Here is a 26,534-nt window from a genome sequence, read left to right as displayed (position 1 = left end):
TCATCTCTTTTTTTTTTTTTTTTTTTGAACTCAGGGCTTCTAACTTGCAAAAGCAGGTGCTCTACCACTTGAGCCACACCTCTAGTCTAGTACTCAACTCTTTAGAAGTCAGATGGCCTGCTTTCTTTGGTTAATGAAATAATAAGGTCTCCAGTTTGGTACTGCCATGAACAGTAAATGTATCAAAATGGAAGAGCAATTCCTTTGTTTTTTTTCATCTGGGGAATTAATTTTTAATCTAGTAATCTTAGATTTTTTTTCCTCCCTTCAATTTTGCAGTAGTCTTGGACTACCTTTATAGAATCTTTCAGTGTCCTCTCAAAGTTCAGAAATTGGAAGTGGGTGTAAAGAATATTGTTTCTTTTCCAAAAAAATCTTTGAATCCAAAGGAGTAGAGAGAGAGAAAAAGGAGGGATGAGTAGGGAGTACAGCCGCTTCCCAGAGAAAGCCCCTGGCAAGCCAACTCCAAGCCAGAGGGTAAGTGTCCTGAAGAGTTGTACGTGGGAGCTGGGCCTTATCATTATTATGCTTTTCTCTTCTGTGTTCAGGATCAATAAAAAGCCCCACTTAAGTTTTGGCCATTCTTTTTCTCCCTTCCTCTGCTCACAGGCCTGCCATGCTTCAATATATGTAGACCAATGGCAAAGGCCTCAAATGTAGTGTGTGGAGAAGGGACAGTCTTTTTTCAGGAATAGAATTTAAAAATAGAGCTATATAATACATATTTTTACAAGCAAAAAGCTGTCTTAAGATTTTTTTTTTTACATTTAGAATTAATAGTTTCAGGGTAAAAAGGAAGTAACTGTAAAAAGAAAAATAAATGCAAATTTTCTCTTAAAAAACAACAAACAAACAGTAGGACAATGGGAGTTACCAATGACTGAGTTGAGTTTTATGTCCCAGAAAGAGCTGGAGAAAAGCCAGTTTTCCCCACAGGTATAAATTATAAAGCAGAATGTGGCATTTTCATTTCACGGTAGCAATGCTGGAAGTTTATTTACACTGTAAGTTCTGAGCTGGAAGTAGACAGTCTCCAGTCTTCCCGTCAGTTTTTATAGTTGTGTGCCCAGTCAGCCAAAGCAGCACCAAGAGCAGTGGGAAGGAGGAGAACCCAAGGGAAGAAAAAAAAAAAAAAAAAAAAACCTGTGACTCTCAGTATTCTTATTTTATTGATTTATGGCTTGTGGGCAGCTGGCTGAGGCCAGCAACTCCAGAGGCCCTCCTTATATTTCTCTATCTCATCAGGTAATTCCATCCTTGACAGGTCTTCTACTTGGAAGTAATGTGTAGACCAAATAGGAATAGGATGCAGCAGGTATCCTGGGAGAGAACTCAGCTGTTTCCCACTAACACTGGTATCACAGTCCACTGTGTTGGAACTGACAAGGAGGGAATGAATGCGGCCTCACTACCTAGCCCAAGAACCAGCCTGGGTACCCATGTACTATTGGGAATGGGTTGCAGCGAACAGGAAAGGAAAAGAAGATGGCCTCCAGCAGGGAAAAGTAGAGAAGGAAAAATGGAAGCCCTAAGGCTGCTGTCCTTTCTCCAGGCAGCCTTGATATTGAAGGCAATGACTTAAAGCCAGATAGCCCTCTATTTCTTACATTCCTGATGTAATACTAGCCAGTTTGTGATGCCTTAGCCAAAAAAATGGAGGGCCATTAGAGGTGGTGGGAAAGTAATGAAATCTCTCCGTACTTTTACACTGCTGATCAGGAAATCCAGCAGCAGTATAACGCATCAACCCTAAACCTGTTGAATGAATCTTCAGGATCCTGCTTTCAAAGATTAGGTAGGAGAGGCCTCCTTTTTATGCCATTAGCACCTCAGCTGAAAGCTCCAGAGTAATAGGATTAGGGGAAGTAGTGAGCCTGTGATCAGGAAGACAATGCCCAGCCCTGCCACATTCCACCTGCTCTCCCACAGGGCATCTGAGGCTTTGGGGGTTGGGATGTTTTAGTGCCACCTATCATACATAGAAGAAAGGGTGCAGGTAGAGACAAGTGTAATTATAAGGTAGGGAATTCATTTGTTCAGCAGAACTTCTTTGTGGGCACTTTTCAATTAAGAGAGCTTTTAAAAAGAGCTCTTTGGCTGCATAAGCCCTTCTTCCTGTCTCACTTCTGTTCAGGTTTTGACAACAGAAACACTGGAAAAGGACAACCATCTTGAGTGATGGGGTTCTGTCTTGGAGATGAGGTCTAAAACTGGGACTGGAGAGTGTCTGTGTTTCTGCCTTTCCTCACTTTGATACCAACTGCTCCCTGTCTTTGTACTCTCTCTCCTCTTCCTGACTGTCCCCATGAGTACAAATATTCCATGCCATTGGTTTTTGTTTAATTCAGGAAGCAGTCTTTGCACCAGTGTAGGTTTGTTTCTGCAGTCCTTATCTCTCTAAAGCAAATAGCAAACTGCATCTTCACCTGCTGACTTTGGCCAGTAGGAAAATGAGATTGGCCTTCTCTCTGCCTGGTACCACTGAGAAACACACAGGGTAACCTGGGTGTGATGCTAGTGCTTCTGGAAGTAAGGAAAGAATACTTTGGGTGGGAGAATCTAGAGGGATGGTGGGCAAAAGTTCAGGGCTGAAGTTTCAAGCAGCAGAATTTCTTAACTCAAGTCTGAGGTGACTAAGAGTATTCCTGCCACCAGTGCTTCTTTCTTTCCTCTCCTGGTTCCTGCAGGTGCAAGCCCTGTAACCCCCCTTGCTGGCTTCTTTTTCTTTTCTGTCAAGGCAGAGGCATTTGGTGGCCGAGGGAGGCGAGGGTCCTGAGGTGCTCTGGCCACAGGTGCCACCTGTGTCTCCACCCAGATGTGGTCCAGGGGAATCTGTCTTCTGCCTGTAGCCTCCTCACTTCAGCAGGGATATATCATCAGCAAAGTCATCGTGCTGATGGCGGAGGCAGCGGAGGCAGCGCCACTGGCACACCATGAGGCAGAGTGGCAGCATGAAGAGGGCACAGATGGCAGCCATCACATAGGCTATGGTCATGAGGGTCGACTCATCGGTCTGTGGAATGTTGTAGCCACAGTCTTCCATGTCCAGAGTGACAAAAGGGCCTTCCACTGCTGCCGTCCTGAACTCATCGTGCACTGGGGAAGAAGCAGGTGTGAGTAGGAAGTGAATAGGAAGCACTCATTGTCGTAGAGTGAGCAGGTGGGGAAGCCAGTGCTAATCAGAGGCCTGTCTCTTCTCCCCTGGCTCCCTGGGGAGCAGCCCTTCCCCATTTACCTATCCCATAAGAATGATACCTTAAGAGTCAGTAGTTCTGAGTTGACCAATAAGCTAGCCCTTTACACTCTAGCAAACTCACCTGCTACTGTGGAAATTTAGCTATAAAATTCTGCCGCCTTTCTGTAATAGCAACCAATCTTACTGTGGGGCAGCTGACATGGTCACTAAAGGCTCACTCAGCCTGCTGTCTTTGCAGCTAGGGCTTCCCAAGGTGCCTTGGCAGCTCTTGCTGCTGTGGGTTTGCCACAGATTGTCACAATCCAGGCAGGGGGCACTCGGGCAGGCAATATGATAAAAGGACAAGCATTGACACTACCTTTGTACACTTTTTGCCGTTTGCTTGAGGCAACTGTCACTACCTCTCAAACTGATGGGGGCCCAGGTGTCCTAACTGCAAACAAGTGAAAATACAGCTAGACTGACCCACACCTCATCCCTAGTGCTCTCACCATGGCAAGCACTGACAGCAAAGCCAATTCGTTTTTGGGCCCGATCAAAGACAACGTAGAAGCCCTCCATGATAACAGCTCCCATGACAGTGCCCGTGGAGGACTGTGAGATGGCAAACTTGTAACAGTCGTCTTGGGACGTGGCCACATCTTCCACCGGCCTCAGGTATTGCTAGGGATAAACAATGGCAGGGTGAGAGGGTGTCTTCCTCCATCTTTCACTCCATCTCTGCCCACTAGGTCCTTCTGCACGTAGGTAGTTCTTTCCTTTGCCATCCCTGAGTCCTGAGGGCTTTGGTTTTCCAAGACCCCTTTACTACTAGAAACTCAATCATTTTGTCTTTCAAGTTCTGAGAAGCCACACAGACTTGCTATTCTCCCATGTGCTTTGTCCTCTTCCTGGGATCTCACTGCCTCAGATTGGGGACATACCTGTGGAAGGATGGTGATGCGAAAGGACTGATTGGTGACCTCACCCATGAGGTAGAGTGAGATGACTGGGAAAATGTTCCAAGGGGTGGTGCCTGCTTGCCAGCATACCAGCTGCTCCCCCAGCCAAAACCCATCTGGGAACTTCTCTGTCTGTGTAGACAAGAAAGGGGTAACAATGAGGAATCAATCAGCCTCTCTCTTCATGTAATATTGACTGGGCTCTTAATTTGCTTTGGGTTTTTCCAGAGAAATATTTCTAGGGAAATATCCAAAGTGGGAAAGGGAAGCTGCAACCCAAGGACTAGGGGAAGAGAAGAGGAAGTCCAAGTTCGAAATTTGTACCAGGATAGCCAGGTGTGGTGGTGCACACCTGAAATCCCAGCACTCAGGAGGCTGAGGAAGGAAGATCTTGAGTTTAAGGCCAGCCTGCTACATAGCGAGCCCATCTCAAAACAAAAAAAACCAATCTTTTGTATGGGGATTGTAGGGTGAGCAAACTGAGACTAATAACAACAACAGTTTTAAGAGCTTTAAGAGGAAGCATTGTGGCTCTACTGAGGAATGTGACTCCCACTGACTTCTGACACTGTGTCATCTCTTGCACCTCCATCCATAGTCCACTGACCGAGGAGGCTGCCTTGATGGACTTGACTGCAGCTTCAAATACTTTCTTGGGCAAACGAAGGTTGGTGGTGCCACTGTCCACGATGCTTTTGTCGTAGTTGTACTAAGAAGGAGAGGAAAGGATGAGAAGTTTTTTTGATACCCATTCAGAGTTGAGGGGAGAGTTTGATTGCTTGGGGTACTATTGGCCTCTCACCTTTGCCACTTCATATGTGTACCACCTTGGGCCAGTTACTCAATCTGTGTGCCTGGGTTTCCTCATCTCTATAGTCAAGACAGTAGTACCTGCCTCAAAGGTTATTGTATCTATTCTAATTTAATATACTCCTAGGGAAGGAGTTAGCTGGCATTTGTTGGGTACTGCCAACCACAGGGATTAACAGTTTGAACATTATCTCTAACTTGCACAATCCTTGGGAAAGTTATTTTTATCTCTGTTTTGCAGATGAGGAAAATGGCCCACAGAACAGTAGCCAGCCCAGGGAGCCACAGCTAGTAAATGGCATAGCTAGATCCAGATCCAGATCTTTGTGACTCCAAAGCTGGACTCAACTCCATCATACCATGCTCCCTCACAAATGACTTCCCAAGGCCACAAAGCAAAGCAGTGATTAGCATTCAGACAGGAACTAGTTCCATGCTCATCACTGGACCATAATTTCCATAGTCCCTTCGAATGTGCTCTGCTGTGTGACCATTAAGCTTCTGACTACTGGGTCCAGCCCAATTGCTCTCCACAGGTCCTATACCTCTCCTTGTCTTCCCAAGCTCACGATGCGTGTGAGGTCTTCCCACACGCTGTGGTGCCTCCCTCTTACTTCCCTTGACTCTCCCTTAGTTTATTACCTCCTTGCAGTCCATTTTCAGATCTTGTCCATTGATTTCCACCCGCACAATGATCACCTCATAATACCACTCCCGCCGGATGGGTGTGTACCAGAGACTGCCTGTGTACAGTGAATGGTCGATACCCCCAATGATCTAAGAGAAAAAGAGGCCAGTACCAGTGTCCCGGCACAGAAGGTGAGCAGGTCACTGGAGTCAAGCAATAAGAGCAGTCATTTCTTGGGGTGGGAAGGCCCTCTACATGTCACCTTTTTCATAGCCCTGCTTTTAATCAAATCATGCCTCAAAATGATTTATATAGTTTCTTAAATGTGTTCAGGAGAAGAGACTTTCCAGGATTTTTAATTATTTGTTTCAGAATCTCATAGCCCTTGATATAAAGTTATTTAAACCTAAACTGGCACAATAAATGTTGAGTGAGTGATATGTGCTTCTGTTACAAGTTTTATTTTCTCTGCTTGTTGGAGAACCATTCATCATTGTCCTAATTAATTAATAAATAGATATAAACTCCTTAGATCTCTGCCTTCTGAACATCAGACTGAATAATCTTAATTCAGTAGGTCTTATTTTCATTTCCTTTGAAATGTTTCTGATCCTTTCCAAGTTTGGGTGCCCTGAATGCTTTCATGAATATCACAAGGAAGAAAAAAATGGGCGCAGGGAGGAGGGATGGGAATATTAAGAGGTTTCTCTTGATTCTAACTAGTGACCCTGAGGGGGGTGGCACATGGTACCCATATTTCCCAGTACTAGGACTTCCCTTCTCTGAAGACTACTTACCATGCTCCCTCCAACAGAGGCTAGCACCTCAGACTGGTTGAGAGGGAAGCCAGTGCCACAGAGCTGCAGGGAGAAGAGGTTGGGAACATGGGTCTGCTTCACCAGGGAGTCAAAGAAGGGCTCCAGAGAATCATCAGGCTGTGGCAGAAAAAGCAAGGAGTAAATCCTTATGTGGAGGAACTAGTACACAGAGACCAGCTTCCTGCCTACACTGAAGGGCAAAAGCGAAACTTAGGGATATTCCTTGGAAAAGACTACCTTGAAGTACTGAGCTCTGGCAGAGAGAGGGCTAGCAAGAGATACTAACAGCACAGTGTAGAGGAAAGTACTATGGGCTCACAGGGCCATGGGATCTTTCATTCTCATAGCCTGACCTGCCTCTCTTATTTTTAAAGATCTTAGAGTAGATAGAAACCAGTCTAGTCCTATGCCTATTCACAGTTGCTCTCAATATAGTTCTGCTTTCTGTAGGACTGAAATTCAAACTGCCACCCTCCCGCTGTTCAGTAACTCTTCAAACTGATGTGTTTCCCTCTTTTAGCCCATTCCTCCCCCTTCTTTCTCTTAACTCCTTCCCTGTGTAGCATGCAGCGTGCAACCTGCAGACACAGTGGGTAGGGCCAGGCCTTGTTCCTCTCACCCTGGCGATCTCAGCATAGGCCAGCCCCAGGATGCCTTCCCAGTTGGAGCCATTAATGAAGAACTTGTCCGATTCAGTGATGGCAGCAATGTTGGCACGCACAGTGACGTTGGGGCCATGAGGGATGCTCACCAGGTCGGTGCCCAGCTCCCCCTCCCACTTGCCCTGGGTGTAGGGCACATATACACCCTTCCGGAGGTCCCGGTATGTGCTGGACCTGTGGAAAGGAGCAGAGATCCATAGACACATAACCACAAGTAATATGGAGATCCGGCGGAAAACCTGCACCCAAATGCCACCTTATCTCAGGGCATCCTAGAGTCATCTTCGGTTGCTCTGCTGAACAACTGTAGACCCATCACCCATCATAGGATGTAAGGTGACCTTGCAGGAAGATGAGGAGAGCTGTTGCTACAGCCTGCTCTCCTGTCTCCATAGCTCATGTTCCTGGATCTGAAGCTCAGGCCTGTGAAGAACAAGCTGGGCTTTGTGCATTGTGCTTGCTGCTGCTGCAGGGACAGCTAGCAGACATCTCTTCCTCCCCCCAGCTCCAGCAGGCTCCTAGAGAAAAGGAGCCATTGACTCTCTTCCTGCCTTGGGGCTCAGTGGTACCATCTGAGTGGTGGAAAAAGTGCCAGGCAGGGTGAGTGTAGAAGCTCTGCAGCAAGTTCTAGAGAAGGGCTTTGCACAAGCTTCCCACGGAGCAGGCAGGTATTACATACCACTTGGTGAAGCATGCTCATCAAGGTGGGCACCTTTGTTTAACCATGATACTCACCAGGGCATGGAGGGGGCAATTGATGGGACTGGGACAAAGACCTGGAACGCATGCCCTTTCACTGATCCTACCCACACTCCCCTCCCCAACTTAAATAGGGCCCCTCCCCCTTAAAGGGAACGATCACAGAAAGCAGGACACAGGGAACTCCAAGATTAGGATGGAGCCTTTGCTCATGTCCACATACACGTGCTTCAGACAATTAGATGGCCTGTCACCACTTCCTCATTCTGATCTTATGCTAAGGGGCCTCCCAGATCATCCCCCACTGCCTCTCTCACATAAGATCCCCTTCCACCCTTCCCTTTCACAAGTAAGCTGCACCCATCTGGTGGCACTCTGGGTGGCGCATGGAGGAGACATTGTTACTTTCAGTCCCTGATAAGGGTCCAGGCAGAGTGGGGTTATGGAAAATTCTTTCCATCACATTCTTGAACCATGCAAAGCCATCTGGAGTGGCCCCTGGGTAAGAATACAGCAAAGGGAGCGCCTTGCTGCAGACTGTTCAGCCTAAACTTTGCTGCTGTCAGGAAACTGAGCCCCTGAAAGGATGTGGGTGAAGTCTCCGAGATCTCGCTGCACAGGCACAGAAGTAGCCCAATGAGATACCTGCTCTCTCTCCCTCCCCTCTGGAGGCTGCCCATCTCGGTAGGAAAGCATGTCCTCACCCTTTCCCATGGTATGCCTCCTCTAGCCACCCCTTCACCCTTTCCTAGCCACTGTTGCCTTTTTCATTCTTCCCCTTTCCCAGCAGGAAGAAAGGATCTGAGTATCTGGTCTTTCTCCTGCACCCTCCCTGACTCTCTTTGGGAAAGTTTCCTCCCCCAGCTCTCCCCAGGACTCACAGCTGTCTCTGGTAGTAGCGATGCAGGAAAGGGTGGGGGGCCGCCCCCACTGCAAAGTTACTGCTGCCTGTGTCCACCAGGATGTTGAGCTGTCAGGGGAGAGAAAAGATGTTGTAGACAGGCAGCTCTGGGCTCACCAGCCTGTGGTCCCTCACTCCACAGCCACAGTCTCCCATTGGAATGTCCAGGGTGGAGCTTCCATGATGCAGGGCTGTCCAGGCTGGCACTGGCTAGACCGCAACCCCAGATAGAACCTGGGGTCCTATAGTGCCTTCGACATGGCTTTAGGAACTCTGCCTGCTTCTGTCTGACATTTTGGGTATGTGTGTGTGTGTGCTCATGCCTCTCTACCATCAGGTTACCTGGGCTGTCTGCATAGTTAACTGATTCTGTCTTTAAAACCTGCCCTCCTCCTTTCCCAGTTTTCTCAGAAAGAAGTTTGGTGGATCCCCTCCAGCTCAAAGAAGAGCCATTCTAGGAGCTGGCACTGGCAAAGGGGCCTATGGGGGACAAGGATAGCACGTTGGTGCCCGTGTATATGTGGCTTCCCTTTTGTCTCAGAGTTACATAGGCCTATTATGTGCCACTGTCAGCAATAATTGGGAGTCAGGAGCCCCATATGATGCCCTGGTGAAAACCCATCTTGTCATGACCCTGGTTTTGGCTAAGTGAAAACAGACAGGTGTTTTCCTGCATCCTGTGCAGCTCCATCTCCTACCATCTCTTTTACCTTGTCCCCTTTCCTACTCTTGAAACCAAAGGTCCATAATGACATTAATAAAACTTGTTTTTCTTATAAGAGGCCCCAGCCATTCTCTCACAGTAAAGTTTAAAAACCAAACAGCTCATTCCTTTGAAACACAGGGAAGACCTGAATAAACTCTAGCTTCATTTGCTTATTTTCATCACTAATTTTGGAAGTCTCTTAACAATAAAGTAATAGACCCCAGCCTACTTTATTATAGGTAACACCTCTGGTGTGTGGTCATCCACCTTGGTAAGGACTGTTTGCTCTTTTGAGGGACTTGGAGAGAATCTTGTCTGGCTTCACTTGCTCTGCACACCTGTCCGGTGGGTGAACAAACCCTGCCCACAGGTTGTGCTAACTGCCATTTTTTGAATATGCACCCTATGAAGAGCCATGAAGTTTCAGTGTGCTTGTGATTACTTCACCTTTCCTTACCTCCTCACTTTTACCCACACCTCAGACCACCCTTGTATTAGTCAGCTTTCCGTCACTGTGTCAAAATACCTAAGGGAATCAACTTAAAAGGAGGAAAAGTTTATTTTGGCTCACAGTCGCAGTTCAAGGTTGCTTGGCCATGTTGCTTTGGCCAGTGGCAGGACAGTATATCATGTTAGGAGCAATGTGGCAGAGGAGACTGCTCACCTCGCAAGGACTAGGAAGCAAAGAAAGGAAGGAGCTGGGGCGGTCCCAACATCCCCTTTGAAAACACACCCACAGTTACCTAACTTCCTCCCACTAGTCCCAACCTCCTAAGGATCCCACCACCTCCCAGTAGTGCCAAGGTCAGGACCAAGCCTCCCAACACATGAGCCTTCAGGGAACAAATCAGATCCAAACTGATTTGAAACCATGTTTCTTTACCCCGTAAATACCCCTGAGCTCTATCCTCGGAGAGGCATATGAGTTTAGGGACTCCCCACCCTCATGCTTAGCCACCTTGTGAATAAACTCTCATTTGCAAACCTTGCCACGGTATGATTGGCACACTGTGTAGAGGACACAGGGGCCTGGTTTGGTGACATTATGATGGCTTGACCCCTGCCTCCCTAGGACCAGATGATTTTTGTGTCTACTATACGAGCAAAAAGAAGGCAGGCCCCTATCCTGGAAAACAGGGCATCTGAGCATCCACTCTCCTTTCTAGCAGACTTTGCATGGCCTGACCTTCATTTCTGTATTCTCTCTTCACTGCGGTGAAGTCAGCAGAACTTGCTATTGGTGCCATGCTCCGACCTTGTCACCTTGAGCAGGGCACTGTGCTGCTCTCAGCTCCAGTTTTGTCCTGTTTGCCAGATCCTCCCTGGGGCTCCTCCCTGCTCTCCATTGTGCCTGTGTGGCTGTGCTGGCTGCTCCCCCAGTGCCTGCTAAGGCTTCCTGGCTGCCCTCCTGTCCCCAAAGACCCCTCCACACTATCTGCTCCACCTCCCCAATCCTGCATTCCTGGCCCAGTTCCCACTTCCCTCCCATCTCCTTACCTCTCCCTGGTCTCTGGGCAGCCACCAGGTCCAGCTGCTGTGCTTTCAGAGAAAATCAATAGAGTTGGGAGGCTCACAGGTCAGCTTTCAATCAACCAGGTTAATGATTTAAAAAGGCCCCTCATTCCCCTCCTCAGGACCCCTTTCCCCACCTTCAAGGACTCGGCTCCCAGTACCTGGGGTGGGGCTCCTATTACTGGGCTCTCTGTTCCCACTGAACCCCAAAGAAAGAGGGTCTTCTCCTTACACTGTCCCTGTTGCTTGTGCAAGGGAGGGGCTACCTGGGATGTGTGTCCCTGGCCAGCCCTAGCAAATATAGTCGCTTCTTTATACTGGAATGAAGTTTTTATCTCCTCACTCCACTCCTCTCCTCTCTCCACTCCTCTCCTCTCTCAGCAGGCTGGTCCCTCCCCCATCAGGAGGCCCTGGGTACTCGAGTTGGTCTTCTAATCCCAGGCTTTCTCTCCCCTCTGAGATATACCTCTTCCACCTCAAGGGGACCAAGTCCAGCAAAGAACAACCACCTGTCCCCCTCACTTACCCCCATACCAGAGTTGTAGGCCTCACTGCTCTCTGCCTCACCCTCTCCACATTCCCAAACAAAACGGGAAACCAAAATAAACAGTTGAGATTCCCACAGAGAAAATGCCTGGCTGTTCCCCCTTTGTACATGGTCCTGCTGCTGAGAGAAATGGTTTCTGGTCCTGTACCTCAACATTACAGAGCCCCCAGGGCAGCCCTGATAATCTCTCTCCCTTTCACAGGGCAAGAGCCTGTGCCACCCACTGTGCTTATTATGAAATAGGGCATTTAGGGAAGCCCTGAGGGGAAAATAAGCAATGAAACCTTACCTCCTATTTCCCAGGTGAGGGCGATTTGGTGGGACCACCCTCATCTTCCACAATCTATCATGACACCCTGTCCCTGCTGCCCCCCACACACCCCTGCCCCAACCACTCCTCCCCACCTTTTGGCTCAGACCCCAGCTCCCTCCTCCTTGTTAGGCACCTGCCCTACCAACCTACCAAGGATCCCTTTTCCTTCAGGTAGAGTCGACTGTCCTGTCTTCCTTGCTCTCAATTTCCCAACACCATCAAATCTAGTTTCTCCCCACTGGCATTTACAAATGCTTGAGTCTCTTCATTAAAAAAAAAAAAGAAGAAGAAAGAAAAACTTCCTTAATCTCACGCCCACCTCCAGCTACCCTCTTTCTCCTCTCCCTTCACAACCAAATCCTCAGCCAAGCTGTCTTCATTTCTTCACCTCCCACTCATTCCTCAACCCATTCTAAAACTGGGTTTTCCTGATCCTTCTACTATCAAACAGCCCTACTACAATTACCAATGATTTTGTGTCACCAAATACAAAAGAAGCTTTTCAAGTCAGTCCTCACCACCTTTCTCAGCCTTCGCAGGCCTGACTTGTCTTTGGCCTGTTCCTCTCATACCAGGCTGTGCCCCTAAGCACCTCCATGGAGCCGCGAGACCTTCTAAAGCTCACCTTTTCCGCCTTTCCCTTTGAGTTACTGATGCATGTACTGAGCAGCCCCAAAGATGCTTCAAAGCCAGATGGTCCGATGCTGACCTTATAGTGTCCTGCCCATCACTGATCCCTGTATCAGTGAGTGCTGTCACCATCCATCTGTTCTGTAAGGCAGCAACTTCAGAACCATCCTCACACCCTCCTCTTTTTCACATCTCTCCAGTGCATCCACCATTCCTATCCACTCCATCTACTTCAAAGCTCCTGCATGTACCCTGCACTGGTGGCTCACACCTATAATCCTAGCTACTTGGGAAGCAGAAATCAGAATTGAGGTTTGAGTTCAGCCTGGGCAAATAATTCATGAGACCCTATATTGAATGTACCCAATGCAGAAAAGGGCTGGCAGAGTGGCTCAAGTGGTAGAGTGTCTGAGTTTAAACCCCAGTACCACTAAAAAACAAAACAAAACAAACAAACAAGCAAACAAACAAAAAGCTCCTGCATGTCTGCATGTCTTCCAATCTCTGCTACCCAGGCCCAGCTAGCATCCTCTTCCCTGGACTTTCATAAGGCTTTTCCACTGGCCTTGGCACATCTGCCCTGACCTCTCCAGTCTATTCTCTGTACTGTGAACTAAGTGATGTTTTCAAAAGTACAAATGAGTCCAGGCTACCCTTCTAAGTCAACAGTTTCCTCTGGCTATTAAAATGAAAACCTGAAGCCTGAACATTTCCTACAGAGCACTTCCTAGTCTGACCCTGCCGGCATCCCCAACCTCCCTTCCTCCCAGTCTCCCCCAAATCCTCTCCACCAGTCACATGCACAGGTGTCATCACTTTTCCTTCCACCAGCCCGGGATCCTCCTCACAGAGGCCGTGGCGCTGGCTGCTCACACAGCCTGGACCATCCTCCTCTCACTCACAGCCTTGTCTACCCATCCCTCCTCATTCTTAGCCTGAGCTCAAAAGGGGACTCCCTGGGCGGGGGCGGGGGAGAGAAAACAGGTCACATTTCCTTATTCAAATATTTCCACGCAACTCACCACTCTGCAAGTCACAACCCCCTTATCTAATTTTTTAAAATTCCCAGTATGGCTGTGGGTATCACATTTTCTTTTCATTTTGGTGGTGCTGGGGTTTGAACTCGGGGCCTCACACTTGCTAGGCAAGTGTTCTACCACTTGAGATACACCCCCAACCTTTTTTTGTTATAGTTGTTTCTCAGGTGGGGTCTTGATTTTTGAATCTTTCTACCTACAGTCCTGAGTAGTTGGGATGACAGGCATACTCCACCATACCTGGCTTATTAGTTGAGATAGGATCTCGATATTTATCCAGGCTGGCCTTGAACTGAGATTCTCCCAATTCTGCCTCCTGAGTTGCTGGGATTACAAGTATGAGCCACTGTGCCTGATCAGCAAGCAGTAAGTGTTCAAGCCACCTATGATGTTGTGGCCTTCTTTCTCAGGCCAAGGTAGTCCCAAGAGTCAGATGCCCAGTGGGCAGTAACCTGGGGTCAGGCCTAGGTCAGTGCTAATCACTTAACGAATGCAACCCATGAGTGCCTCTGAGAGCAGGAAGCTTCTAGGGAAGTGCTAACAAGCCCCTCTGGGAAAGGCACACACCTGCCCTGATTCACTCCATGCCTCAGCAATAGCTCTTGGAAGATGACACAGGCATGGATATGATGAATTTAGGGTGAGCTCTTTGTTCCTCAGATTCCACTGGTCTTGACCCCACCTCTCCCCAGCAGACAGAGACAGCTCAGATTCTTCTGGATGCAAAGAACCTTCAGGAGGCACTGTCCCCTAGTCTGGAGGGGTAACTAGATAATCTCTAGTTATTAAGACTCTACAACCGAGGCTGAAGTGTAGCAGTGACAGAGCACTTGCCTATGTGCAAAGCATGTGTAAAGCCCCAGAAACAAGACACCCCACAACCTTAGCAGCCTATCCCAAGGTGTTACTTCCAAATCTGCCTTCTGAACAGGAATCGTATGTCCTCCTATGTGGGCTTGAGTGGACAAGGGGAAAGCTTTACACTTCCTTTTTTTCTGGTGGGCTTGAGGTTTGAACTCAGGGCTTTCATACTTGCAAAGCAGGTGCTCTACCACTTGAACCACATCTCCAGTCCATTTTGCTCTGGTTATTTTGGAGATGGGGGTGGGGTGAGGTGGGGTCTCTTGAACTCTTTGCTCAGGGCTGGCCTTGAATTGTGATCCTCTGGATTTCCAAGTAGCTAGAATTACAGGCATGAGCCACCAGCACCTGGCTCTACACTTTGGAAAAAAGAGCCTTTGTCTGAAGCTGAGATGCAGGAGCCTTTCTTCCAGTTTACAGCGAAGGAAACAGGTCTAGAGTGAGTAGGCATCCTGTCCATCTTATCTAACAACCCACAAAACAAGGACCAGCCTCCCTCGCCCCTCCTCTCCCTGTTCTCACCAACCCTCAAGTGTGGTCTTTCACGCCCTTGACCTTCCGGTGTCTCCCATTTGGAGAAGAAGTGTGTGGTAGATGGTTACACCAATGACTCACATGTCCTTGTGTGATTCCCTCTGATATTGAGTCTGAACTCAACCATGTAATTTGCTTTGGCCAACGGGATACAGCAAACCAAGGAGAGGCTTTATAGGCTCGAGCATCAAGGTTGCCCCCTTGGAATCCTACCTTGAAATTCTGTGTGAAACAGCTCAGTCCTGCCTCTTGAGGATGAAGGACTTCACGGAGCCAAGAGACTAGCAGGCCTGGGTTAGTCCAGTTCCCAGCTGACCTGCCACATGAGCAAGCTCAAGTGGAAGAACCACAAGCCAACCAAGGAATCCTAAAAAAGGACTCATGTTTTAAGCCACTATATTTTACAATAGTTTGTTTCCCAATAGTTTTTTATCACATATCCTATACAACTTATTTGAATTAAGGTGCTGAGACCTTTGACCTTGGGGACATCTGACCAACCATAGGTCAACCCCGTGAGCATCTCCTGCCACTTTCCCCCTTCCTCACTGTAAAGTTCTCATTTGCTCAGTGATCTCGACGTGCGCACCATTGCTTATGCTGTTTCCTTTGCCTGAATGTTCTCTCCCTGTGTGCCTAACTCCTGCTCAACCTTCAAGTCACAGTCAAACACCCTGTCTTCCAAAGGTCTTGCCCTAATGCCCCAGCCAAGATTTGGGTCCTCCTCCTTCAGGTGCTCAGGGATACCTACTCTTCTCTGGTTACCTCTCACCAAACCTTTAATCAGTTTTCAAATATCCATCTGTCCCACAGACTGGGGGCCCCCCTAGGGGATGGGGAGCCCTTTGTATTCTTCTTACCTAATTCTTCCCTAGTCTGGAGTAGGGAGTATGTGCTCTATACTGACTTTTCTTAACCAACAGTAATTGCCCCATTTCCTGCAGTTAGTTCCCTGTGGTCCTAGAGACTCAGTCCCAAGGCACTTGCAGGGTGACTGTCAGCCTGGTACTGTGCATGGCCTCTAAGCACAGTGACCATGACAACTGACACCATTCCCTAGTACTTTGAGTGAATGTTCCCCTGAGGTCTTTGGATCTTAGAGCAGGCATGGTGTTTCCAGGGCTCCTCAGTCTGTCTGTCTGCTTTATAAAGTGGATTCACCCACACCTGAGCTCATCCAAGGCTGAGAGAAAGAGCAAGGAAGGGCATTGGAAGCCTGAAGCTGGGAGCAGCTGATGGCCAGAAAGCCCCTGCCTCATATTGATTGGGCCCTGTGCAGGCTCCTCCCACCTTGAACAAAAAAAGGCTGACCCGAGCAAATAGACTCCATTCCCAAGTACATTCTCTGCCTTTCTCTTCCCTCTCCAGAATGCAGCTAAGTACTTGGTTCCCTGATATACTCAGGGCCTATACCTTGAGCCACTCCACCAGTCCTTTTTTGTAATATGTTTTTTCAAGATAGGGTCTCAGGAACTGTTTGCCTGGACTGGCTTCAAACCATGATCCTCCTGATCTCTGCCTCCTGAGTAAGTGGGATTACAAGCGTGAGCCACTGGTGCCCAGCTTTCCAGGCTGATTTTCTAAGGAATTCTAATGGCTGGGTTACTCTGAGGCAAATTTATCTAGTGTGCCCTGTTTTTTTGTGTTTTTTTTTTTGGTGGGACTGGAGTTTGAACTCGAGTTTGCAAAGCAGGTGCTCTACCACTTGAGCCACACACCTCCAGTCCATTTTGCTCTGGTTATTTTGGAGATGAGGGTTTCAAGAATTATTTGACCTGGCTGGCCTCGAACCTCCATCTTCCCAATCTCGGCCTCCCAAGTAGCTAGGATTATAGGCACAAGCCACCATGCCTGGTTTCACCTTTCCCTCTTTGGCCAGGATGTTCCCTTTCTCCCCAGCCACCAGCCAGCCCTACTCGTATTTATCAGTGCTTCCTGTTCAGATGAGGTGATGGATTCAGACATTGAACGAATGTCATTCTGCTCTTACAGAACAGATATGAGACAATGGCTTTCAAACGTTTTTGGGGGTGGTGGTGGTACTGGGATTGAACTCAGGACCTTGTTCATGCTAACCATGTGCTCTACACTGAGCTATACACCCCAGTCCTTGTTCTGGCTCTTGAGGCCTCTTTTGCACTCTGTGGAACCCACCTGGCAAAACCCTGTTGTATGAGGTATCACAGCAGCAACTAGCTACCTGCTTCTCATTGTCAGACAGTAAGTCCTTCCTGTTGTCTAACCTTGCCCACTCATAGGTTAGAGGGGCTTTCATCTTCTCTTGGTCCGTCCTCAATGGGAATGAAGTCGATCTCTTTCCCAGACCATGGCACCTGGGTCATGCTTAGCACATAGGCTCGCTTGCTGTACACTGGGAGATGCCAGGGCTCATTCCTCTTGCCCTATGGCAAAATCTCCATAGACCCTGGAAAGGAAGAAGTGGTGGAGGTCACCAACCCTGAGAGGCCCAGGAAGGAGACATTCAGCCTGGATGTAATGGAGCTACAGTGGGCAGCAGAGATGTAGCCACAGGGTGATAGCGGTTGGGTATGAGAAAGAGAACAGACAGGCTGGCCTGGGAAAGATAGAGCACAGCCAGCTGAGATTCGGTTCCTACCAGGTTTGTCAAAGTTTGTGGAGAAAAGGACCTAGGTATAGAGGCTCCCTGTATCTAAACTCTCCCTAGGAGTGCTTCTTAGGAAGCACCTGGTTAAGGCACCTGAGGGCACAGCAGGGGAGCACCAGTGAATGAATGCCCTCCAGTTCTCTGGGGCCGTTCTGGCAGGAGAATCTCACACAGCTCTGGAATCAGGAAAAGGGTCTGGATGTCCAGAACTTTCTACTGCCCAGGCACTAAAAAGAGATGGCTCCCAGCAGAAAGAAGGAGCTTCCCTGCAAAATCTTTCCCTTCCTAGATTTTTTCAACCAGAACTTTCTGCTTAGCTCTTTATGGGGGATACTGCACAAGTGTCCTGACTTTCTACCCTAAGGAGAAGGCACTATGTTTCTCTGCTCTCACCTCTCCCAGCCTCACTCATCTTTCCTGAGCTGGGGAGGAGGATAAACAGAGTGAAATGACAGAAGAAAGACTCAAGCAGGGACTGTGTGCGGCTTGAAGCCCAGCCAGGAAGTCCACTTATCGTCACAGGGACTGTCTTGCCTGCTTTGTCTTTAAGTTCAATGGTTTTTAACATTTTTAGTACAAAAACTGTTTTTTAAAAAATGAAATATATCCAAAAGTCTACTTTGTAAAAAAAATAAAATAATAACAGTTATTGGGAGACAGCTTGGTGGCAGGAGGGCAGGAGGTCGAGATCCTATCTCACTTATGTTTTCCCTAACCTCTTTTTCCTTTGAAGTCCCTTCACAGAACTCTGCAAGGCACAGTTTGGGAACCATAATGGACAGAGAGAGAGAGAAAGAAAGAAAAACTTTTTTTTTTTTTTTTGCGGTACTGGGGTTTGAATTCAGGGCTTACACCTTGAACCACTCCACCAACCCTTTTTTGTGATGGGTTTTTTCAAGATAGGGTCTCTTGGACTATTTCCCCTGGCTGGTTTCCAACCTCCATCCTCCTGATCTCTGCCTCCTGAGTAGCTAGGATTACAGGTGTGAGCCACTGGTGCCCGGCCAAGAAAAACCTCTTAACCTGAGACTCAGAGCCTGATAGATTTAGACTTCTCTAATGGTTTTCTTGCTCCTATATTCTTCCCCTAATCTCACCTTTTTCTTTCCACTCTCCATTCTCTCAAAGAACAAGGCCATTTGCTAACTTGGTATCCAAAGTCCATCTGTCCAGTCCTAACTGCCCTCTTGGTATCCAGATGCCCATGGTCAGCCAGTTGCTGGATTCACCCATAAGGATGGTCTACCAGCATCTCAAGATCAACCAACATGTCCAAGATGATCAGACACAGGAATAAACCTGGTATTTGCACCTGGAATCTAACACCCTGAATTTAAACCCTATCTGTTCTTTCTAGCTGAGTAACTTTGGGCAAACCATTTATTCTTTCTGTACCTCAATTTCTTCAGTACCAAAATGGGCACACTATACCTATCTCTCATAACTAAAGCAGAAAAACCAACCTGGAACTTGTCAAACCATATTCCACTTTGTAAAAGCTTACTTACTCCTTTTGCTGTATTTCCTGACACAAAGAAGCCAGAAAGGTTACTCCGGAGGCCAACTCCTCTTTAAGATTCCTTAAATCTTATCGGGGCAGGGAAGAACTGGTTGAATGGAGCTGTGAATGCTGGTACCCTGAGGACCTTTTCTCCTTTCTACCCTCCCTGCCACCTCCCTCACTCAGCCCTTCATCCTAACAGATGCTCGTCTCACACTCCAGACTATCCAAGTCCTCCTCCACACTGAAGTTGTTTTCCTTTGACCAAAATTAGACACCACCATCTCTCTTCTCATATACCTACTAGGACTCCTGCCTGCTTCCAGAAGATCCAGACTTCACTCAGTCCCTCCCACAACTTCTAGCTTCTCACCATAGCTCATGCCTCTTCTCCTGATGTGTCTTCTTCCCACTCTCCGTAGGGCAGAGCTGTCTGTCTTTCAGGCCATATTCAAATATGAAGACCATACTTGAAATACTTCCTTTGCCAGCAAACTCATATCCCGTCAGAAGTAGCTGCTTCTCTCTGTGCACTACAAGACCCACTTCTCTTGAAACAGGTGCATTTGGTCTCACACCAAATCATGAGCTCACCAAGAGCTGAGACCACAGCATCATCTTTCTCTTCTGCACATAACAGGCACTCAATAAATATCTGGTATACTGAACTGCCTATCATCAAATTTCACACCTGACAAATTACTATTCTGTGTTTGGTCAGTGATTCTCTTATTATCATAATGTATGATATCCTTTCATGTAAAGTGAAAAGAGTAAAAATATTTTCTCTGGAAACTCTACTTCTGCATTCACAAACAGTTCTGCATAGATGTTTTGCAGCTTAATTATTCATTCACTCAACATTTTCTAGGTAGCAAGATGGCCAGTGTCATAGATACTATAGCCTTTTCTTTTCGGGGGTACTGGAGATCAAACCCTTTTGCGTACCAAACATGCACCCTACCATTACGCTACATCTCCAGGCTGAGAGCCTGGGGTTTTATGAGGGAAACAAACCCAGCTATAACACATGATTGTGAGTGCAGTGAGGGAGACGCTAGCAGGTGTTACGGGAGAATGGAGGAAGGACACTTAGGACAAACTTCTCTAGCAAGGCAATGGCAAGCAGGAAGAACAAGGCATGAGACAGGTGCTTGCCACCTGGCCATCTGTTTACCCTATATTTTTTTCTGCTGGAAGCGGTGAGGAATACAGACCTATTATAGCTCTATATAAATATACACATATTTACATGTATATATAGCAAGAATTTCTGTAAAGAGCAAAGTAATATATATATAGTGTATAAAAGAAACTTTGTATTGTGATAAACACCGCATGTATTTGTAGAGTAGCACTACCCACCTGACTTTCATAACCCCTCCATTGGTCTCCTTATCCTCCAATTCACCCTAGATCGGAATCGCAAAATCACTTTTCATGCCTGCTTCTTTACCCTCATACCCATGTCACAAGTCCTGTCCATCTGCCTTGTAATGTCCCTGCATCCTCATCTCCCCTTCTCTCTCCATCTTATCACAGCCCCATGTCATCCTCTAGCACCTCGAACCTGGACTGTTAAATCCTCCTTCCATCCATATCTCTCTTTTCTATTCTTTCAAAAATTCAGATATCTGGGCTGGATGTTGTGGCTCACACCTGTAATCCTAACCACTGTGGTTCAAGGGCAGTCTAGGCAAAAAGTTCTGGAGACTTCATCTCAACCAATAAAAGGGCATGGCGGTATATGCCTGTCATCCCAGCTACTTTGCAGTCCAGTCTGGCCTGGACATAAAGTGAGACCCTATCTCAAAAATAACTAATGCTTCTCACAGGTGACTAAACCAGAAAAAAAAAAAAAAAGAAAAAAAAGGCTGGGAGTGTAATTCAAAGTGGTAGAGCACCTGCCCAGCAAGCTGGAGTCCCTGAGTTCAAACCCCAGGACTGAAAAAATAAATAAATAAAGCTTAAAAATTCAGATATTGTGCCGGGCACATGCCTGTAATCCTAGCTACTCAGGAGGCAGAGATCAGCCAGCCTGGGCAAATAGTTCATCAGGACCTTACCTTGAAAATATACAAAAAAGGGCTGGAGGAGTGACTCAGGTGATAGAGTACCTGCTTAGCAAGTGTGAGGCTCTGAGTTCAAACCCTAGTATGACACACACACACACAAAATCAGATATCTGTTCTTAAAAGATTGCTTTCTTTATGTCATTATCCTGCACAAATGATTCAATTTTCCTCTCAGAGCTAAAGACCAAAGTCCAAACCTTATAGCTTGACATTTAAGGCTTTTAGCAATTTGTCTCTATTTTATTTACCCAAATTTATCTGATCTCAGTGTAAACCTGTGATATTAACTGGCCTGGCTTTCTCCTGAACAAACATGCTTAAGCCCAAACACACATAACTCATTCTCTCATTCAGTGTGGCCTCTCCCAGTCTAATGGGGTAGACAAGGTGAGAAGATGCAATTACAGTTCCCCACTGGAAATGGCTCCCCGACTCTTTTCCATCCATCAAGACCATGCTCAGCACACACCTCCTCTGTGAGGCCTTCCCTGACTAACCATTACCTTTGGAACACTTACAGCATTTAGCTCTTGTACTCCCACAGCGCAATGCTTCTCAAGCTTGAGAAAAACGATTTAGTCCCTGCTGCAGAGATTTCTACTCCCTCAGTCTAGGGTGGGGCCGGCAAATTTTACATGTTTATCAGGCTCTGATGATAAGGATCTATCACTGCTATGGATGACCTTGAGTGAGTATTTATACTTCACTTTCACTTTAAGGTCCTTAGGAAAGAAAATGTTTTCAGTCTTTTTAAACATGCCCCTCCCGATAAAAATAGAAAGTGCTCCCCAAATTTCACTTTTACTGGTTCACAGTATTTTGCCATCTGTATTATTTGATTGTTCCAATGATTCCACCAGGTAGGGAGAGAGGGCATCCTTCTCCCAGACTTGTAGGGAGAGAATCCAAGTGGGCACATAGCCTGCAGAGCAGAGACTGGCTGGCTGGCGTAGGCTCTGAGTAGGAGCCACGTGCAATCCGTAGAGCTGCTCTGCTGCGGGTTCCCGGGCACTGGCTCCCGGGGTGGCTGTGCAAGCTCCAGCTCCCTTCTCTAGCTTCTAGCAAGGAGTGAGGAGGAATTGACAAACACTGAACAATTATTCTACTGAGTACTGGCTGGGGGATGTACACATTATTTTAGGGGATCAGGGAGGTATGGTAGCTTGTCCCCAGTTCCACATGGCTCAGACATCCAAGTTTTTCTGCCTCATTGCATAGCACAGAAGAGGCAAAATGGTCAAGAAGAAAGTGAGGTAATATTTGTTGAGGGTCAATTTGGTGTTCTAGGTGCCCCCCACCTACCTGGGCTCATTTTATCCTCACATTATCTTGCAAAGGACATCTATCTCACTCATTTTAAAGACAAAGCAATAGCCTCAGAGAGGTTACATAACTTGCCAAAGGCCACACAGCTGGGAAAGGGGAAAGCTGTAGGTGGTAGAGGCTGGACTGAGATTCCTGGTCAGTCTGACCCCAAAGCCCTTGCTAGCTCTGCAGAGCATCCAGTGCAGCCCCGTCTTAGGGTCTGTGTACAGTTTGTACAGTGTCACTCGCAAGAATGAGAGCAGTTTCCAAGTCTCCACATGGCCCCTGCTCCAGGACAATACCTAGCATCTATTTGTTCAGGCTTTCGGGACCTGAATTCTGGCTCTAGCCTGGCCTCCACCCAAAGATTTCAGACCACTTCCCAGAAGCTATGGTGCACAGGGAAGAGGAGGGGTAAATGGGGAAGACCAGGGTCTTGGAGCACGGGAAGCAGGCCTGGGTGACATGGACCCAGAGGCTGGCTTCTGTCAGGTAACTGGAAGGTGCTGGTGGTGAGAGGGTTGTTGTTCTCCCAGATCCAGCTGTCTGGGTTCCAGGAAGTGAGGCTGTCCCCTCCCCACCCCAACACACTCTGACCTTCCCACCTCCTCCACGGACAAGCTTTTCGGACACAGACAGACATAGACCTATGATGGGGATGGCTCACGGAGATATGCAGGATCAGATTCAAGGTGACACACACCAGCATATGCAGACCCATTCTGCCCCCCTGGGCTCAGACTCCCCCAGAGAGGAGGCAGGCGCATGCAGAGTCAGTCCAGTCAGGCACCCCACAGAGTGGTGCTCAAGCCCACATTCCCACAACCACGTGCACAGGCAGAGGGCACAACCTCCATGGGCCACCTTGGAGGTAGCTTGGTGACTGGGGAAGGATGAACACGGTGATAGCATTTTCATCACCACTGCCATGCTCTTCACCATGGAAGGAACCCCACTCAGGCTCCTTTTCTTTGGTTTGTCCTTTCTCCACGATCAGTTCAGTGCCTTTCTGGCCCAGCCTAGGGACATGAGGTGGGGGAGGTGCTGCAGTGTAGAAAGTCAGGGAATTGGAGAAGGAGGAAGAGCCTGGGAGACCAGGGCTTGTGGGCTGCTGGGCTGGAGGTTCAAAGGGCCCTCGCTTTGCTGGCTTGTGGCCGCCCAGACTGTGGGAGAAAGGGGCTGATCCAACGTGTGCTAGGATTCCTTGGTCCTCAAGGAAATGAAGATTGGGACATCAGAGTCCCGGGATCACTAGGAGAAAAGTGAGATGGGTGGCCAGCAGCCACGGTGGGGACATGTGGGAGACTCAGATTTGGCCAGCACCAGAGGGGGCTGACACCTGTTACAGCAGCCTGTGGCCCCTTCCCCAGGTCAGGCGCCCCACTGAAGAGCTTCTCCTGCCTCAAATCCTTACTGAGGGGGCCTTTGAAGCAGAGCGGGAGTGAGGTGAGGGCAATTGCCCAGGGGGGACTGAGAAGCCAGGGAGGGGAAGGGAAGAGAGGTGGGGAAGGGGCGTTATGGGGACGCTTCTGTGAACGAACGTGAGCAATGGTTGTTTGGGAGAGGGTCCTTCCTGCAGCCGGAGAATCCCATCTTAGGCGGGACATCCTGCTGCATTCTCATCCTGTCTCCACGAAAGGAGGGCTACGCGGGCCTGACCACCTTACCGTTTGTGGGGGGCTGCCCACCGTCATCTCCACATAGTAGCCTTGGCCGGACTTGCCCCTCAGGTTGTCAACCATCTCCACAAAGCTACCTCTCCGGCCGGGCTCTTCTGGCTCCTCGTCGGTCTCCCGGGGCAGCCGCAGCCCCAGAGGGGGCCCCGCCAGGCCGCTGCGCAGGGGCAGCCGGATGCCGTGCTGGGTGCCTTGGGCAGGCAGCATCCCGGAGCCCACCCACAGCAGGAGCCAGGGCAGGGCTGGGGCCATGGTGGGCCCGGGCCTGCTGGGCTCAATCCGGCCCACGATCGTCCCTGTGGCCTGCCCCTAAGACCTGGTGGCGGTGGTGGCTTCTCTCAGGAGAGGGGACTTGGAGGCATCAGGACCCCAGAGCCTGCAGGCCCTCTAGCCAGTCCCGGGGTCCAGGCCTTCGAAATCCGCAGCGAGCGAGAAGAGCGAGCGATGGGGACCCGGGACCCAGCTACATCTGGGTGGCCGGCCGCGGCCGCGGGCTCGGCGTCCTCTGGGGTCTGGGAGGGGCAGGCATGGCAGGTGGGCTCCGGCTGCTTTCCCGGTCCTCCTGGAGGGGTTGGCGGCGTGGGAAGGGACAAGGGCGCCGGGCTCCCGCGGCTGCGTTGGCTGCTCAGGCCACCATAATCCAGCTCCAGCTCCCAGGCAGGCAGGGGAGGCGCAAAGACTTGTGGCGGCGGCTGTCAAAGCCAAAGGGTTTTCTGTTTTCCCTGGGATCGCTGGGAAGTGTAGTCTTCCCAGGGCCAGGCAGCCCAGCTTCCGGGGCTGGAGAGGGGGTCTGGGGTGCCCTCTGCCGAGGCTGATCCACCCTGCAGGACCCTGGTGGGGAAGGTTTTCCCAGTCCTGGCAAGGCGGGAAGGCCAGGGCAGGGATAGAGCAAGCGGCTGGACCTCTCCTGCCAATTCTTCTTTCAGCATTGATTGAGCATCCACTGCATGCCAGACGGTCTGCCAAACACCCGGCTACAGAGAGGTAGCGTGTATGCGTCCCCAAACTGATTCCACAGTGGTGATTCCTGCCACAGTGAAGTTACATACAAACGATGGGGTAGTAAGGATTTGGGATGAAGACTCAATTGAAGAGGTGATATTCAGTTTGAGCCTTAATAATGGGTAGTATCTCTAGGAGCAGAGACTGGGAGAGCATGATTAAAGGGATGGGAGGGTATTTTAAGACAGCAAACCACAAAAACAGGGTGCAACAGGAACATGCAGTTGTTTTTCACCAGTCTGCAATCTGTGGGCAGCCAGCCGGGTCTTCTCCAGTCTGAATCTGTTTTGCCTTTGATGCTCTCTTGCCATGAATCCTCGTGACTCAGACTCAGGATAAATGAATTCGGAAAGCTTTGAAGTGTTGTCACTCCAAGATGTGTGAACATATTAATCAGAAGGAGCTTAAGATGTAAAGCTGTAGAGCCTTAATAGCTTAAAGGAGAAAAGCTGTATGATTGTGCAGTCATATTATTTATTAAATGTGGAAAGCTCTCGATAAAATTCAGTAAATCTGATTAAAAAAAAAAAGGCCAGTTGAGGTGGCTCATGCCTATAATCTCAGCTACTCAGGAGGCAGAGAGAGATGGGAAGGATTGAGGTTTGAGGCCAGCCCAGGCAAAAAGTTAGGGAGACCCCCATGTCAATGAAAAAGCTGAGTGTATGGTGGCATGTGTGTAGAAAGCTAAAGTGGGAGAATTCCCCCACACAACACAATAATAAAAGAATAAATAAATAAATAAAATGGGAGGTTTGAGGTCCAGGCCACCCAAGGCAAAAAAAAAAAAGAGAGAGACCCTACCTGAAAAATAACTAAAGCAAAAGGGCTGGGGCTGAGTGGTAGAGCAACTGTTTAGCATGTGTGAAGCTTAACATGTGTACAGCACACAGAGAAAGATACTAGAAAGCATAGTATGTTAAGAAGACCGGACTTAGGAAAAGGAAAGTCATTGTCACCACTCATATACCACAGTGTATAGATCAGTCTGGCCAACTCAATAAGACAAGAAAATGGAACAAGTAGCATAAATATTGGAAAGCAAAGGAATCGTTATTTGCACATTAAATGATATGAATGGAAAATTCTAACAGTGAGGTGATCAGACTCAAAAATACGCGTGTGGCTCAGTAGTAGCGTGCTTGCCTTGCATGTGCAAGGCCCTGGGTTCAATCTACAGTACACACACACACACACACACACACTACACACATATAAATCAATAGATCAATGTATGTATGGGAATCGTGTATACGTAACATGGCACTCATACTGCTACCAGAAGAAAAGGGAGGAGGCCTCTACCTGACTCTTGGATACCCAGTTTGTGATGTTGTCTCAAAAAAATAATTGTAGGACACATCAAATTAGAGACCAAGAAATTTTATTAGTAAAGCAAAGCAAAGGAAAGGCTAGCACACACCTAGAAATGGGTGTGGCACACCTGAGAAGAGATGCGTCCTAACATCAGGGCTATTTATGAGAAAAAGCGGGTTGAGGGTTCTGCTTAAACTTACCTTCAGATAGTGCTCCCTTTCTTATGGATACCTGCTACAT

The 26,534-nt window shown here is 48.3% G+C and overlaps 2 protein-coding genes across 3 annotated transcripts in view; one reads left to right on the top strand and one right to left on the bottom strand.

Moving 5' to 3' along the window:
- Positions 1–1,146: 1,146 nt before the first annotated feature.
- On the bottom strand, positions 1,147–24,693 carry Bace1 (beta-secretase 1). Its single transcript, XM_020186988.2, has 9 exons — positions 23,970–24,693; positions 8,636–8,724; positions 7,013–7,229; positions 6,373–6,510; positions 5,590–5,724; positions 4,745–4,846; positions 4,120–4,269; positions 3,688–3,859; positions 1,147–3,096 (listed from the first exon to the last, which is right to left on the bottom strand). The coding sequence occupies exons 1-9, from the start codon at positions 24,228–24,230 to the stop codon at positions 2,855–2,857; spliced, it is 1,506 nt and encodes a 501-aa protein (XP_020042577.1). The 5' UTR covers positions 24,231–24,693; the 3' UTR covers positions 1,147–2,854.
- An 81-nt stretch (positions 24,694–24,774) lies between these two features.
- Positions 24,775–26,534, top strand: part of Cep164 (centrosomal protein 164) — a 71,398-nt gene continuing 69,638 nt past the window's right edge. Inside the window, exon 1 of one of the 2 annotated variants that reach the window (XM_074066662.1) lies at positions 24,775–24,962. In XM_074066662.1, the coding sequence (XP_073922763.1) occupies positions 24,926–24,962 (37 nt within the window). In that variant the 5' untranslated portion in view covers positions 24,775–24,925. The remainder of the gene's footprint in view (positions 24,963–26,534) is intronic. The other variant, XM_074066661.1, reaches the window with a different exon arrangement.

The sequence above is a fragment of the Castor canadensis genome, chromosome 2 (assembly GCF_047511655.1).
Source record: "Castor canadensis chromosome 2, mCasCan1.hap1v2, whole genome shotgun sequence".
Lineage (NCBI taxonomy): Eukaryota > Metazoa > Chordata > Mammalia > Rodentia > Castoridae > Castor > Castor canadensis.
This window is presented reverse-complemented; position numbering and strand designations above follow the sequence as displayed.